Source organism: Salvia miltiorrhiza, chromosome 6, assembly GCF_028751815.1.
Source record: "Salvia miltiorrhiza cultivar Shanhuang (shh) chromosome 6, IMPLAD_Smil_shh, whole genome shotgun sequence".
Classification (NCBI taxonomy): domain Eukaryota; kingdom Viridiplantae; phylum Streptophyta; class Magnoliopsida; order Lamiales; family Lamiaceae; genus Salvia; species Salvia miltiorrhiza.
In genome coordinates, this window is record NC_080392.1 from 285154 (window position 1) to 297896 (window position 12743).

Here is a 12743-nt window from a genome sequence, read left to right on the forward strand (position 1 = left end):
TGAATGAATGATTTCGTCCATGCGAAAAGCTCCATTTGTAGCAAGTAGGTGATTGTTCGCGAAGGAGTACATGTCTTATCTACTTAGTCTAAAAAGATGAATCTATCCGGGGCCCGAACATTTGTGATAGTTCGCACTTTAATCCGTGACCTAAATCGATATTTACATATGTAGTGAATTTATACTTACATGTCTTTAAATCAAATATAGTAGAAACAATATATTGTGACTCTGTGAGTCTTGAATTCACACCGTTCCGACAAGAAAATTCAAATTCTATGTAATCAAAATGGAGATAAGATAGCAATGGAATTTGATCATAGATTTCATTCTTAACAACCTCTTCCTTTTCAAAATAAGGTAAATTTAGCAGCGCTGAAAGTTGCAAATGATATCCAAAAAAGGAAAATGGGAATATCATTAGCATTCAAGTTAGAAATAATTTCAAAGATTCTGATTGACAAGATCAAACCACTGCAATTTAAGGCCAATTGGAAAACCCTAAAATAGCCTCAACCAATTCCACATAAACACCCGTTTTTAGGGGCAGGGAAGGAACTCCAAGAAATATCACTCATTAATGAAGAAAACCTTAAAATTTCCAAAAACAGCAAAACTTTCCCTAATCTAAATTTCAGAAGCAGCCCCAAAAACACGTGCCGAAAATACTGGTTGATGCAAATCCAACGGTCAGGATCCTCAGATTAACTCTGATCTACTGAACTCTTGGTGGGTATGATGAACACCCGATTACATCCAAAAAGTCTTCCATTCCACTACCAAATATTGCATGCTAGAGAGAGAGAGAGAGAGAGAAGCAGAAAAAGTTGAAAGCAGCAGACTATAAACAAATCTCCATTATTCACATACACCGCACACAATCCTTATACATACATCTATGTCGATATTCTATAACATATACACCTATTCTCACAAATCACTGGTTTGAGAGAGAGAGAGACACGGGGGAAAAAAAGACAAACCAAATCTTCACTTACAGCGTTAGAAAAAGAAAAACAAAAAAAAGAGAAAATGATACGATTTGGTGTTTCTGTTGGGTTGAAACCATTCACTTTGCACTGGCCATCACCATCATTGTCCACTTGCACAGCTATTATCTACTTCAATTAAGTCTTTTTCCCTCTCTCTCTCTCTCTCTCTACACATCCACACACACGCACAGGCACACGCTGTGTACTTTGTGTTGATCTCTCCATTTCTTCTTTAGTCAATGCTTTAGTTCCGGATATTAAAAGAAGCTATTTTGCATCTGGGGTTTTTGCGGGAGTTTTGAAGAAAGCGACTTTTTAGTGTTGTAGATTTTGACTTTTAGCCTCTGATTCTGGTGTTTCTTGGTTTTTGTCATCTGGGTTTCTCGAAATTGTCTGTGAATTGAAAATTTGAGTTTTGAAAAAATGATTGTGGAAGAAATTAGGGGTGATGCCGAGAATTTCCCGGCGGGGATGCGTGTTCTTGCTGTTGATGATGACCCAACTTGCTTGATGTTATTGGAAACTTTACTCAGAAAATGCCACTATAATGGTTTGTTTTTTCTCCTTCTGCTTCTTGAAAAGTTTGGATTTTTGAATTTACTTGAGCTGTTCCTTGATTTCCTATAGGTAGTTGGTTTAAATTGTCTGCGTTTGTTAGGAACTGTTATTGAATTCATGTTTTTAGTTATGTTTCTTTTGTCAGGGTTTCTGAATTCTGCTATATGAAGTCTGTTTGACTTTATAAGAATGTTGGGAATTTTTTGTTTTATCTTTACTCTAAATTGAGTTGAATATTTTTGGATGATAGATTTTTAATTCTGTGACCAATTGCTCCAGTTAAAAATTCCAATTATATATTTTTGCATGGGTAGAACAATGGCATTAAATGAAATTTGTCACCTAACTATTGTGCCTTTGTATTTGCTGTTAAGGTGATTTGTCAGGGACAATATATTGTGACTCTCATAAGCAATTTCTGCTTAATATAAACCAGCCATCATTTTCCTTGATTTTTCAAAAAACAAGATAAAATTAGCTGCCTTAAGATTGGGCTTGCAACTTCATCTGGATTGGTCTGTGACCCTGTCATCTATTCTTCAGAAATATGCTGCTCTGACAGATTTTCATGTACAGTTGGGTTTATCTTGTCTGAAATTCTTGTTTGATGATTATTTTTTCTAAATGAATCCAGGATTTTGATTTATTTGATTCATGTGTGTGTCTGCTTTTATATATGTTGTGAACTGCTGAATCCACTATTTTCATGAAAGACGTTTATTTTTTTTACCACAGTCACTACAACGAACCAGGCAAGGATTGCGTTGAAAATGATCAGGGAAAACAAAGACAGATTTGACTTGGTGATTAGTGATGTGCACATGCCGGACATGGATGGCTTTAAGCTTCTGGAACTTGTTGGTCTTGAAATGGATCTACCCGTTATCAGTAAGTTAACCGGGACCAGCTAAATCTTTAATCGGTTTCGGGTTGTGTGTATCTGCTATCTCAAGATTTTGCTATGTACACTGTTGTTTTATATCTACCTGTTCAGCTTGTAACTTGTTCTGATGCTATGTCATTGCAGTGCTGTCGGCGAATAGTGATCCCAAGCTTGTAATGAAAGGGGTTACTCATGGTGCTTGCGACTATTTGGTGAAACCTATTCGGATTGAAGAGCTGAGGAACATTTGGCAGCATGTAATAAGGAGAAAGAAGTTTGACTCTAAGAACCAGAATAGATCGAGCGATCTAGCCAAAGCTCATCAGGCAAGTGGAGAAGGTCACGGGTCTCCGTTGGCAGGAAATACTGATCAGAATGCAAAATTTAATAGAAAGAGAAAGGATGATGAAGATGAGATTGAAGATAATGAATATGAAGACAATGGGGCACAGAAGAAACCCAGGGTTGTTTGGACTATAGAGCTGCACAGGAAGTTTGTCACAGCAGTTAATCAGTTGGGAATAGAAAGTGAGATCTTCTAACTCATTACTTTCAGATATCCACAATTTTTTTCATTTAGATATTGCTCTTCCTATGTCCAATTTCTTTTTATTATGTTTCTCATTGCAGAGGCCGTTCCCAAAAGAATTCTGGACATGATGAACGTTGAAGGCCTTAGCCGGGAAAATGTGGCTAGCCATCTCCAGGCAATAATTCTTCTCTACCTATGTTTTCCCTTGCCTGTGAAAATACTTTGTATTCCTTAAAACTGCCACTAACATTTAGGCTGTAAGTGGGCTCATCAACTTATGTGAATAAGAATTCAACAATATTATTCAAAGCATGTCGTTAACAGACTTAATGTAATAGTCTCCTATTTAAGACCATTCATTTGCTCTATTAGCTGTAGCTACCTCTCTAATCTTTTTGCATTTTAGAGTTTTGAAAATTTACAATCATTGATGGATGAAAAGCAAATTATCTTCTTTTCGAAAGTAATTTTTTTTATTTTTTATTTGGTTGTCGTGCAGAAGTATAGGCTTTACCTGAAACGAATCAGTACGGTTGCGACCCAGCAAGCAAACATGGCTGCTGCACTTGGGGTTAAGGATTCTGGTTTCATGCATATGGGTTCATTGGAGGGGTATGGAGATTTTCGAACTTTTACTGGAGCAAGACTAGCTAATGTTGCACTATCACCTTACACAAGTGGCATGTTTGGTCGACTAAACAGTCCTGGTAATGTGAATATTCGTAACCTTACACCATCCTCTCTAGTCCAGCCAAGTCAAGCTCAAAACTTGAGCAACTCCATCAATTCACTTGGGAAAATGAATCTTGTCCTTCCGACTTCCAATCAAAGTCCAAGTTTATTTCAAGGAATTCAGCCGTCCCTGGATCTGGATCCGTTGCAACACCATAAGGGCACTGCAAATTTCAATAGTATCAACAGCTCGAGAATGTTCAGAACTGGCAGTACGTTCACAGATACTGGAGCGGCTCTAGGCAGCTCGAACAACTTGTTACATAGTCCCATGAGTAATCCGCAGATGCTGCATGGAAACTCACAACCACCTCTGAGTGGTGGAGGGTTTGTGACTCACTCAGAAACCTTCAATAATGGTGTTTCTGATTCCACCAATGGGAACTGGCAGAATAGTATTGAAGCATCTAAAATACACCCAAATCCTCTCCTTTCTGCTGAGCCTTTTCACAGTCAGTTGCCTCTTAATGGTTTGAGAGATCATACTTCTTCAAATGGGACTTATTTACAGAACAATCCTGTTGGTGTTTCTTCTGGCTTGGCCTTACCACCTTTTGAAGATTCGAGGGAAATACAGTGCCAGGTAGGGTCGATGGGCGATGTGCAGAATATGAATCAAGTCCCTTCTCAAAGTTGGGCAGAGCAAATACAGGGTAGCGGAATCTTGAACCAGAAGACTGGTGGCAGATCGAGTGGCGGTGCTTCAGCTCTTGTGCAGCAGAATGGGGATGGAAGGCTGGCTACAGAATCCAGATCAAGGTCTAACGAGGACTTCCTCTTTGTGCAGCCAAAGTTACAGTCGGGATTTACTCCTCAAGGTTATGATTCGCTGGACGAACTGGTTAAAGCTATGATCAAGCGGGTAGACAATCATTCGACTCTATCTTGAAAGATTTGCTTAATCTTTTTGAGGGGATTTGCTTAATCTTTTTACTTCCTAGTGGTGGGATCTACATTATCATAGATTATCATAAAGTTTTTTACTTCACAATCATAGAAAACTTTAATGCCTCCATTTGAACTTTATGGCCATAATTGTTTTGCCTTTTTCTGTTTCTTTCTTTTCTGCTGTGTCCAAACAAGTACTGCAGGAGCAGGATTATAGATATTATTTACATATATGTTATTAATATATCATAATTTCTTGATTTGTAGGAACAAGATGAAACTGTGGCAAATGGTGAGTTTGTGTTTGATGATTACTCGTTTGGAGCAGGTATATAACGAAGATGTAGCACGCGACTCTTCATGAAGCGCCTGTGCGAAATAGGAGCTTTCTTCAAGAATGTATCTATATTTAAAATTGTCTCATTTATGATTTCTCTGATCCCTTTTAGCTTGATTGTAGTTCCTGCTAGTTTTCCACTTGTAAATCTCCAGTTACATTGAGCATTGAGAAACTTCGATTTTCTTGAGTTTAGAATTTATGAATAAAAGTTTCAGCATTGGCCAAATGCGTTCAGAATTTTTTTTGTGGAGAGATTTCTGCAAAATTAAAATTGTATGGTACCTAAAATTTTCATTATAGAGAATTATTACTACAAATTTGCTGGTTACAGTTACTCCCAACCAAGAAGTTTAGCTCTTCGTTCCCACAACGCTGTTATCTTCTTCTCCCGAGTAAGCAGCAACGCAGCTCGTTCCCGGGCTCCCTCACAGGTTTCTGTGGCGACGTTGCATTTCTCAGCTTCCTTGCGATATTCAGAAGCCGACCTTCTCGCTTCCCTCAAAGTGATGTTCATGTGTTGGGACTGTTCTTTACCGACAGCGTCGTGCAATCTCAGCTCTTCGGATAATAAGTCCACATAATGCTTCTCCATCTCTTCCTTGAGATCAGGATCATGTTTTCCACAATCTGCCATGGGAGAGAAACTTCACCATGATTTCTTCATATTAAATTCACAAATAAGAGATATTCAGTCCACTATTCTTACCTTTAACAGTGAGATGAGCCAAGCCTGCAAAGATAACAAAAAAACACACAAGTTAAAGTTTTTGCAAGGGTCAATAAATTATAAAACTGAGTATCCAAGCTACAAAATGCCAAATTGAACAAAACATAATCTAAGAATGAAAAATGAGGCCAAATCTAACGCGCTAAAAAGTTTCTACGTTGCTCGTCTTTCTTATTCCGTCTCTCTCTCTTTCCTCTTCTTGATTTAACAAGGGAAAGGGTAGACAGGAAGGGTGTGCTCGAGGAAAGGCAGCCTAGAAGCAATACACAATTATAAAACTAAACAACTATCATTAGAAGTCGGTATGCACATGGACAGGAGAAGATGGTAGCAATATTGCAACAAACAAGAAGAGTTCAAAGAACTTTTCTAATCCCAACTGTTTCTCTGTGACAAAACCTGCTGAAGTGAAGACCTTATGAGAAGAAGAACACCTGAGACTTTTTTTATTTTTCTCTTAGAAATATCACTAAAAAACTACGAACTGTTAATTATGTTATTATTACTAGATGATAGAACACGAAGAAAAGATGTTCCCAAAGGCATTAGGGGAGATTGGAAAGGCGACAATCAACCAAGGATCTCGTTCTCCTCATTATATATCAGCATCTCAAAGCAATATATTCGCCTCTCCCGGATTTTCTTTCTCCTCCTAGTTTGTGTTGGCACTACTACAATTAGTCTCGATAAGTCTAAACGCAGTGACTACTTAAACAACAACGACCATTGATTCGTCATGGCTTGGAAAAGTTACTGTATAGGTAGCTCAAACAATCAGCAACTCGGTTGAGCAATAAGAATGTCTTAAACATGCAGCAAATGTGCTAAACAATCTTGTTTCTAGTGGAGAAGAGCTTCACCAATCACCACTTGTTAATTTGCATAACCTCTATGCACATCTCAACTTCACGGAGCCCCAACACTAACACAGATCTTGGAGTAAAATGCAATGACAAGCAGCACATGAGATTAGTCAGATTCTTGCATTGCAAATAGAAGAAATGCAATTTAAATAACAGAATCTCGTGTATACTGAGACCAATTACAGTGCCCCCAAAATTTCCATTGACATCATATGCTTACATTATCCCCAAATGTTCAATTTTGTAGCAAAGTAAGCTTTAGTCCTTAAAAAAAATACAATTATGCAAAAAAAGGGGGGAAACAGAGCTCGAGATGGAAGGAAGCAAACAATGCTGATTCATACATGCTGAAACTTTATCAATACTTCAATTTTATCCAAAAACCTTAAAATAATGGAGAATTGAAGACATAGCGCCACACAGCAGACACACAAAAAAAGCATAAAACTTTTGAAGAGATGAAGAGAGAGAAAAGGGCAGAATGCAAACCAGGAGCAATGTGTGAGAGCGATTGAGGAGGGGAGCAATGGCAAATGCATGGAGCACAAGAAGCTGAAACCTCCTTGGACTTGAAACCCTTCTTCACCTTAAAATACAGAAGCGGCCCACAGAGGCAGAGCGATGAAATCACAGCAAGAATCACCAACGCACACCTCACTGATCTTCCACTCATCTCTCTCAAACAATCATCCAGCAGCAGCAGCAGCAACTGAATTTACTCAATTCTTTAATAATGGCAGCTGCTGTTAGTGCTACCGTCTGATGCGGAATTAATCGATCAATCAATCTTCCTTCTTTTGTTTTTTTTTGGGCATTTTATATTTATGTAATCACGTTGGTGTGCAGTAAGTAAAAGCATTTCATGTTTCCAGCCCACCATTGTCTGTCTGAATGTCAGCGACTCTCCTCATTTCAATGCTGCTTTTTTCACTACCATTCATTTATTTTACTCCTCACATGCTTTACTTTACTACATTATGTCGCTCTCCACTTCTATTCTATGCCATTTTCATTACTTTCATTTCATTATGTTTTAATTTATATATATATATATATATATACACACACAATATGTTTATTATATCATGAAATTGTTAATACTACAAACAAGTTTAATGGTTCACGTAACAATTAAACTAGTACCTCATTCGTCCCACTTCAAGTGTCTTGTTTTCTATTTTGGGTTGTCCTACTTCAAATGTCTTGTTTTCATTTATGAAAAAAAATGAACCTAAAAAAATGGGAACCTTTGAGGTCCACATCACTTTTTTAATTTTACACCACACCACATAATAATCTAATTAACATCTTTTTAAATAAAAGTGTCGAAAAGAAAAAGGCCAGACGAAGGGAGTACAAATTAGAAAAGAATTTTAATGCCTCAATTTTTTCACTTTAAATTGGACTTATTGATTATGTTTTTAATAATTAACATAATGTTTTTTCTATGTATGCTTATATATTAAGTTGAAGTTTGTCATTATGTGTAGATAAATAGAATTGAATTGATTTGTAATGATAATATTATGTTACATGTACAATTTGATTTCTCTATAGTTTTATAGGTCTTTGACTTTTCCAAAAGAGAACACAACTCCTTGGTCCTACTCTAGGTATAGTCACATTCAAAGGATTAAAAAACATTCAAAGGGTAATAGAATCTGTTTACCTGTTTTCCACCAAAATAAATCAATAATAGTAATACATTTATTATGTTCCACACGGCTGTCCCTCGCCAAATCCTTTTGCGTCCATTAAGTAGCTGCTCGTAAATTATTCGAGATTTGATTTGCCGACTATTAAAAATATATTAGAGTATAGTTCGTTCGATTATATGTTAATTAATTTACATTTTGATTTTGCTTTTCATCTTATATAAGTTTTTCCTTTCATAACATTTAAATTAACTTCCTTTCTATATCTCAAAACATTTTGGACAAAAGGAGATTCCATTCTCGATGTAACGATAGTGTTTTTTCCTTGTCGACTATGATTCAACATGTTGCAATTTTTTTCTTTTTCAAAAAATAAATAAATTATGTTGCAATTTTTACCCTTAAAAAGCACATGTTGTAAAATTTCAGAGATACAAATGAACTTAATAAAATCACAGCATCTACGATTCTAAATAAATAAACAAATAAATAAAAATCAGATCATCTATAATAGTGGATCAGCCATATCTTTTTATTTAGGTGAATTCAAAGAGATCATATTGTTAGAATTTTGTGAAATTGGCGAGTGACAGAAAAGCAAAAGCCAAGCAAAGAGCATCAGATCCATCAACACTTTTCCCATTTGAAAGCGGAAAACGAATAAAGAATTTTAAAAGACCAATTTTGGGGTTTCTCGCCTTCCTTAACGAGTAACGTAGAGGTAAAATTTTGCAAATTCTCCCCCGTTTGTCGCGCAGAGAGAGAGAGAATGGTGAAGATCACGGCGCTGATGGTACTGAAATGCACTCCGGAGGGTGCGGATCCGGTTATATTGGTGAACGCCTCGGATCTAAGCAGTTTCGGATTTTTCCAACGCCCCAGCGTTAAGGAGTTCATTATTTTCGTGGGTCGGACCGTAGCTAAACGGACGCCGCCCGGCCAACGGCAATCGGTGCAGCATGAAGGTCGGTCTCATGCGATTCCTTGAGGTTTTCTGATCAATTTGTTGTTTAATTAGTTTTTTGGTTTGGTAAGTCTGGGGATTGTGCGAATTTTGGTGATTTCAGGGGGTTTACGCTGTGTTTTGATTTGTATCTTTTAGGGTTTTGGTGTGTATTATTCCGTTGGTTTTATTGGTTTTATTTGTGGATTCTGTTTGTAAAATTGATGACTTTAGCTGAGATGAGTTGCTTCATGACTCACTGATCTATTTCATACTTCAATTGTTTGAAAGACATGCTTTTGGCTTGTTGTGTCTTGATCTTCTGTGCGTGTTTGATGGGTTGGGTTAAGAGTAATTTTACTTAAGCATGTATGAGTACTGAGGTGCTGATATAAAGTATAAACTCCATTATGGAAAATAGATTTCTGGTTTGGACAATAACATAATGTACTGCGCTTTAAATTGGGATTTCAAATATAGATAGAGAGGGAGAGGAAACAGGAGAGTTCTGTTCTTCTAAGTGCTATTTATTTAGGGCCGGGGGCGTGTTACCTGTTGCTGACATGGGAAAGGAAAACTGGAAAGAGTATCCTGAGCTGGATCTCCTTAGATTTTGGGGATTGTGCTTTGGCTGGTTTATGTTTTTGCCTATCTCTGTAGTTGATTACTGATAAATTAATTTGATGCGGTTGCTGTGTGCAGAACATTTAATTGCTTATTCATTCAATTTTTCTGCAAGGTAGTCTATGAATATCCAAAACAATTTAACATCTTCTTTGTTATTTGAATCAGAATACAAGGTTCATTCTTATAATCGAAATGGCTTGTGTGTATTGGGGTTCATGGATGACCACTATCCCGTCCGAAGTGCGTTTTCACTGCTCAATCAGGTATCCAGGCTCTACTCGGCTCATGCTATATAGCCTATAGTTAGGAAGTTTTGAATTTTCAAAGGAAAATACCTTTTTCTTATTATGAAGTTGAATGATCTTTTTATTGCTTGGCAGGTCTTCGATGAATATCTAAAGAACTTTGGTGATTCATGGAAATCTGTTCAAGCTGATAACGCTCAACAATGGCCTTATCTAAGCGAGGCACTTGCCAAATTTCAGGTATGCTAGTCTTTAATGGAATCATCAGTGGCAATTTTAATCAGTGAACTGCAGTTTACTAATTTACTACCCTGTAACTGTTAACTGTTCAGGATCCCGCTGAGGCTGACAAGCTGTTACGAATCCAGCGGGAGTTGGATGAAACTAAAATTATTCTTGTAAGGAATCTCTTCTAATTTGATCAACTTTTCAAAATTTTAATTATGTAGTTGTATTTTTTTTCGTTCACTTGTTTTGTCAACTCTGCTCCACATCATTTGAGATTTTATTTTCATATTCCCCATTTCGTGTGCTATATTGAAGATTAGATGATTGTATATAGTTGCTGAAAACCTATTATTATCTTTATATCCATTGCACAGGCTACTCTAGCATGTGGCTAAAAGAACTGCAATAAACAATGTGCTTAGAATTTTTGTAATGCTAGACATTGTTGGACTAGTTGTGCATCCCAGTTAATACACTTATCTCTTTGTAATACTGTTACCTGATCATTTTCTCTTAACATTGTTATAATGATATAATTGTATTTGGCTTTTGTCTCAGCACAAAACTATTGACAGTGTGCTAGAACGAGGTGAGAAGCTTGATAGCTTGGTCGAGAAGAGTTCAGATCTCAGTGCAGCTTCTCAGGTTTGTTTCTTGTAGGATCATGTAAAGCATCTTTAATTAATCTCCAATAGTGAATGGTCTCTTATTTCCTTGACATTACTCAAATTATGAAACATAACTATTGTATCTGTGTTCAACAGTGGATATGATTCAACACAATCTATACTGAGAACCCTTTCATCCTTATTTGATTTCTATGGAAATTCTAATAAAGTGAAATACTCAAATAAGTAAAGACATTATTGATACTGCTAAAATTTACTTCTATTTGATTAATGAGTCTAATTGCATTATCTATTATTGTATCCTGGCTTTAGGGATGGCAATGGGGAGGGGAGGTCTGGGATGGGATTGGGTTGTCCCAGGAACCCACCCATCCAAGGAAATATGTGGGCCAGCTCGGCAGATCCCGTCTGGCCCTGCCCTGCCCTGCCATGAAAACCAGCGCGTCTAGTCTGCCCCACCCCCAGTTTACTGTATCCTTTATTTTTCAAATACTTGAAATATGGTTGTTCTTTACACGCCAAATTCAAGTTTAATTACAGAACTTGCAGATCTGCATTTCCAAGAATGAAATAAACAAATCAATAATAGAAATCAAGAAAATAGGATTTGCACATTGATGGTATTGGAAGAGAATTGAGAGAATAGGACATTAATAAGTCAAGCAATCTTGTGATGGACGAAAAGAGGGGTGATGGCAGGATGAAAGGGAAGTGATTGGATCATGTCTAGAATGAATATATGCATTAAAAAGTTAAAAATTTATACAGAACAGGCCAGATAAAATCCGCCAAACCTAGATCCGTTTTTCACCTGTTTGACTGGGTTCATACCCATCTCGGGACCTGTCTCAGTGGGTTGAGACTTGAGACCCGCCTCGAGTGGGGCCCTTTTCTCTGGGTTTTGATTTCAACCTGGCCCAATACCGTCCCCACCTGACTTGCGTTTAGTCTCAAATGGAACTGAAAATTCTATTGGTTGCACTGTATCTAATCTTGAATAAGTTTAGTGGTGGTTGAATTGTTTCCTAAGATGGTGTTATCATGGTTACTGGTGATGAGCAGTATACTTGTAATAACCCAAACGAAGTTAAGCTATTTTTTTTTTTGCTTTGTGTTTAAGTATAACAGGACATGGCATGTGGAAATGACAATTGTGGTTTTCCTTCATGATATGCTTAATTTAGTTAGAAGTCCTTTCGCTTCGACTAATCATTGATCACTATAGTTGATTCCCGAGTTCTTGTCTGATCATTCTGATGCTAGAACTTTTCTTGGGATTTTTGAAACAGATGTTTTACAAGCAGGCGAAGAAGACCAATCAATGTTGTACTGTATTGTAAATGCTTGATAAAGGAGGGGATTATCTCATTCTCATACATGGATGGCTAAGTTGTGTTGATGAATTGATAAATGTGAAGTTTGGCAGTGTTTATATTACTTGTGTAATGTTGTGAGGCTCAAATCTTTGGTTGTTCCTCCTATATCTCTGTTATCACATTGGGAAAAGGTTAAATCATGTTGGCAAATTGGCAGTGGTTGTGCTGTTACAATGCGACATTGGTGTTCTTTTTTATAGCTTTAATCAGCTTACTTATGTTGATTGATGCTACAGTCAATATATATTAGATTTAATTGCTCAAAGTTTTATAACTTTCACAAATTTTAGCAATGAACTCACATCAATTTTCGGTCTACTTCTTGCCTAACATTATGTTAGTAAAAATTTGATGGGTCGTGTCTTGTCATATGTGTTCCATATAGTAATAATCACATTGAGACTAGTTATTTTAGTATACTAAAATAATTTCCCTTTGTATTGGCGTGGCTAGCAAGTAGCAATGTCAAATTCATGTGTTGTTAGTTTGATTTCGTTGTCAACTTAATAAATTTTAATATTACTA

At 36.8% G+C, this 12743-nt stretch overlaps 4 protein-coding genes across 4 annotated transcripts in view; 2 read left to right on the forward strand and 2 right to left on the reverse strand.

Annotated features, from left to right (window-relative positions):
* LOC130987571 (dolichyl-diphosphooligosaccharide--protein glycosyltransferase subunit 4A-like) overlaps positions 1 to 7653 on the reverse strand; it is a 57343-nt gene extending 49690 nt beyond the window's left edge. The window contains exon 1 of the mRNA XM_057911150.1: positions 7649 to 7653. The gene's annotated coding sequence lies outside the window, so the exon portion shown is untranslated. The remainder of the gene's footprint in view (positions 1 to 7648) is intronic.
* On the forward strand, positions 769 to 5151 carry LOC130987558 (two-component response regulator ARR12-like). The gene is made up of 6 exons (XM_057911135.1): positions 769 to 1542; positions 2286 to 2438; positions 2578 to 2961; positions 3064 to 3140; positions 3465 to 4559; positions 4853 to 5151. Exons 1-6 carry the CDS (start codon positions 1416 to 1418, stop codon positions 4919 to 4921), a joined length of 1905 nt encoding a protein of 634 aa, XP_057767118.1. The 5' UTR covers positions 769 to 1415; the 3' UTR covers positions 4922 to 5151.
* LOC130987568 (uncharacterized) lies at positions 5090 to 7442 on the reverse strand. The gene is made up of 3 exons (XM_057911148.1): positions 7005 to 7442; positions 5632 to 5655; positions 5090 to 5552 (listed from the first exon to the last, which is right to left on the reverse strand). Exons 1-3 carry the CDS (start codon positions 7186 to 7188, stop codon positions 5257 to 5259), a joined length of 504 nt encoding a protein of 167 aa, XP_057767131.1. The 5' UTR covers positions 7189 to 7442; the 3' UTR covers positions 5090 to 5256.
* Positions 7654 to 8229: 576 nt separating the features above from the next.
* Positions 8230 to 12483, forward strand: LOC130987572 (VAMP-like protein YKT61). Its single transcript, XM_057911151.1, has 6 exons — positions 8230 to 9135; positions 9906 to 10003; positions 10121 to 10225; positions 10318 to 10383; positions 10772 to 10858; positions 12132 to 12483. Exons 1-6 carry the CDS (start codon positions 8940 to 8942, stop codon positions 12180 to 12182), a joined length of 603 nt encoding a protein of 200 aa, XP_057767134.1. The 5' UTR covers positions 8230 to 8939; the 3' UTR covers positions 12183 to 12483.
* Positions 12484 to 12743: the final 260 nt, after the last annotated feature.

Bases quoted from the DNA above. Each gene is read 5' to 3' on its own strand.
- LOC130987558 (XM_057911135.1), top strand. From the start codon at position 1,416: ATGATTGTGGAAGAAATTAGGGGTGATGCCGAGAATTTCCCGGCGGGG. The intron at 3,141-3,464 runs GCAATAATTCTT...GTTGTCGTGCAG, and splicing joins ATGTGGCTAGCCATCTCCAG to AAGTATAGGCTTTACCTGAA. The intron at 4,560-4,852 runs GTAGACAATCAT...CTTGATTTGTAG, and splicing joins TTAAAGCTATGATCAAGCGG to GAACAAGATGAAACTGTGGC.
- LOC130987568 (XM_057911148.1), bottom strand. From the start codon at position 7,188: ATGAGTGGAAGATCAGTGAGGTGTGCGTTGGTGATTCTTGCTGTGATT. The intron at 5,656-7,004 runs GTTTGCATTCTG...TTATCTTTGCAG, and splicing joins GCTCTCACACATTGCTCCTG to GCTTGGCTCATCTCACTGTT. The intron at 5,553-5,631 runs GTAAGAATAGTG...CTCCCATGGCAG, and splicing joins GGCTCATCTCACTGTTAAAG to ATTGTGGAAAACATGATCCT.
- LOC130987572 (XM_057911151.1), top strand. From the start codon at position 8,940: ATGGTGAAGATCACGGCGCTGATGGTACTGAAATGCACTCCGGAGGGT. The intron at 10,226-10,317 runs GTATGCTAGTCT...TTAACTGTTCAG, and splicing joins AGGCACTTGCCAAATTTCAG to GATCCCGCTGAGGCTGACAA. The intron at 10,859-12,131 runs GTTTGTTTCTTG...TTTTTGAAACAG, and splicing joins ATCTCAGTGCAGCTTCTCAG to ATGTTTTACAAGCAGGCGAA.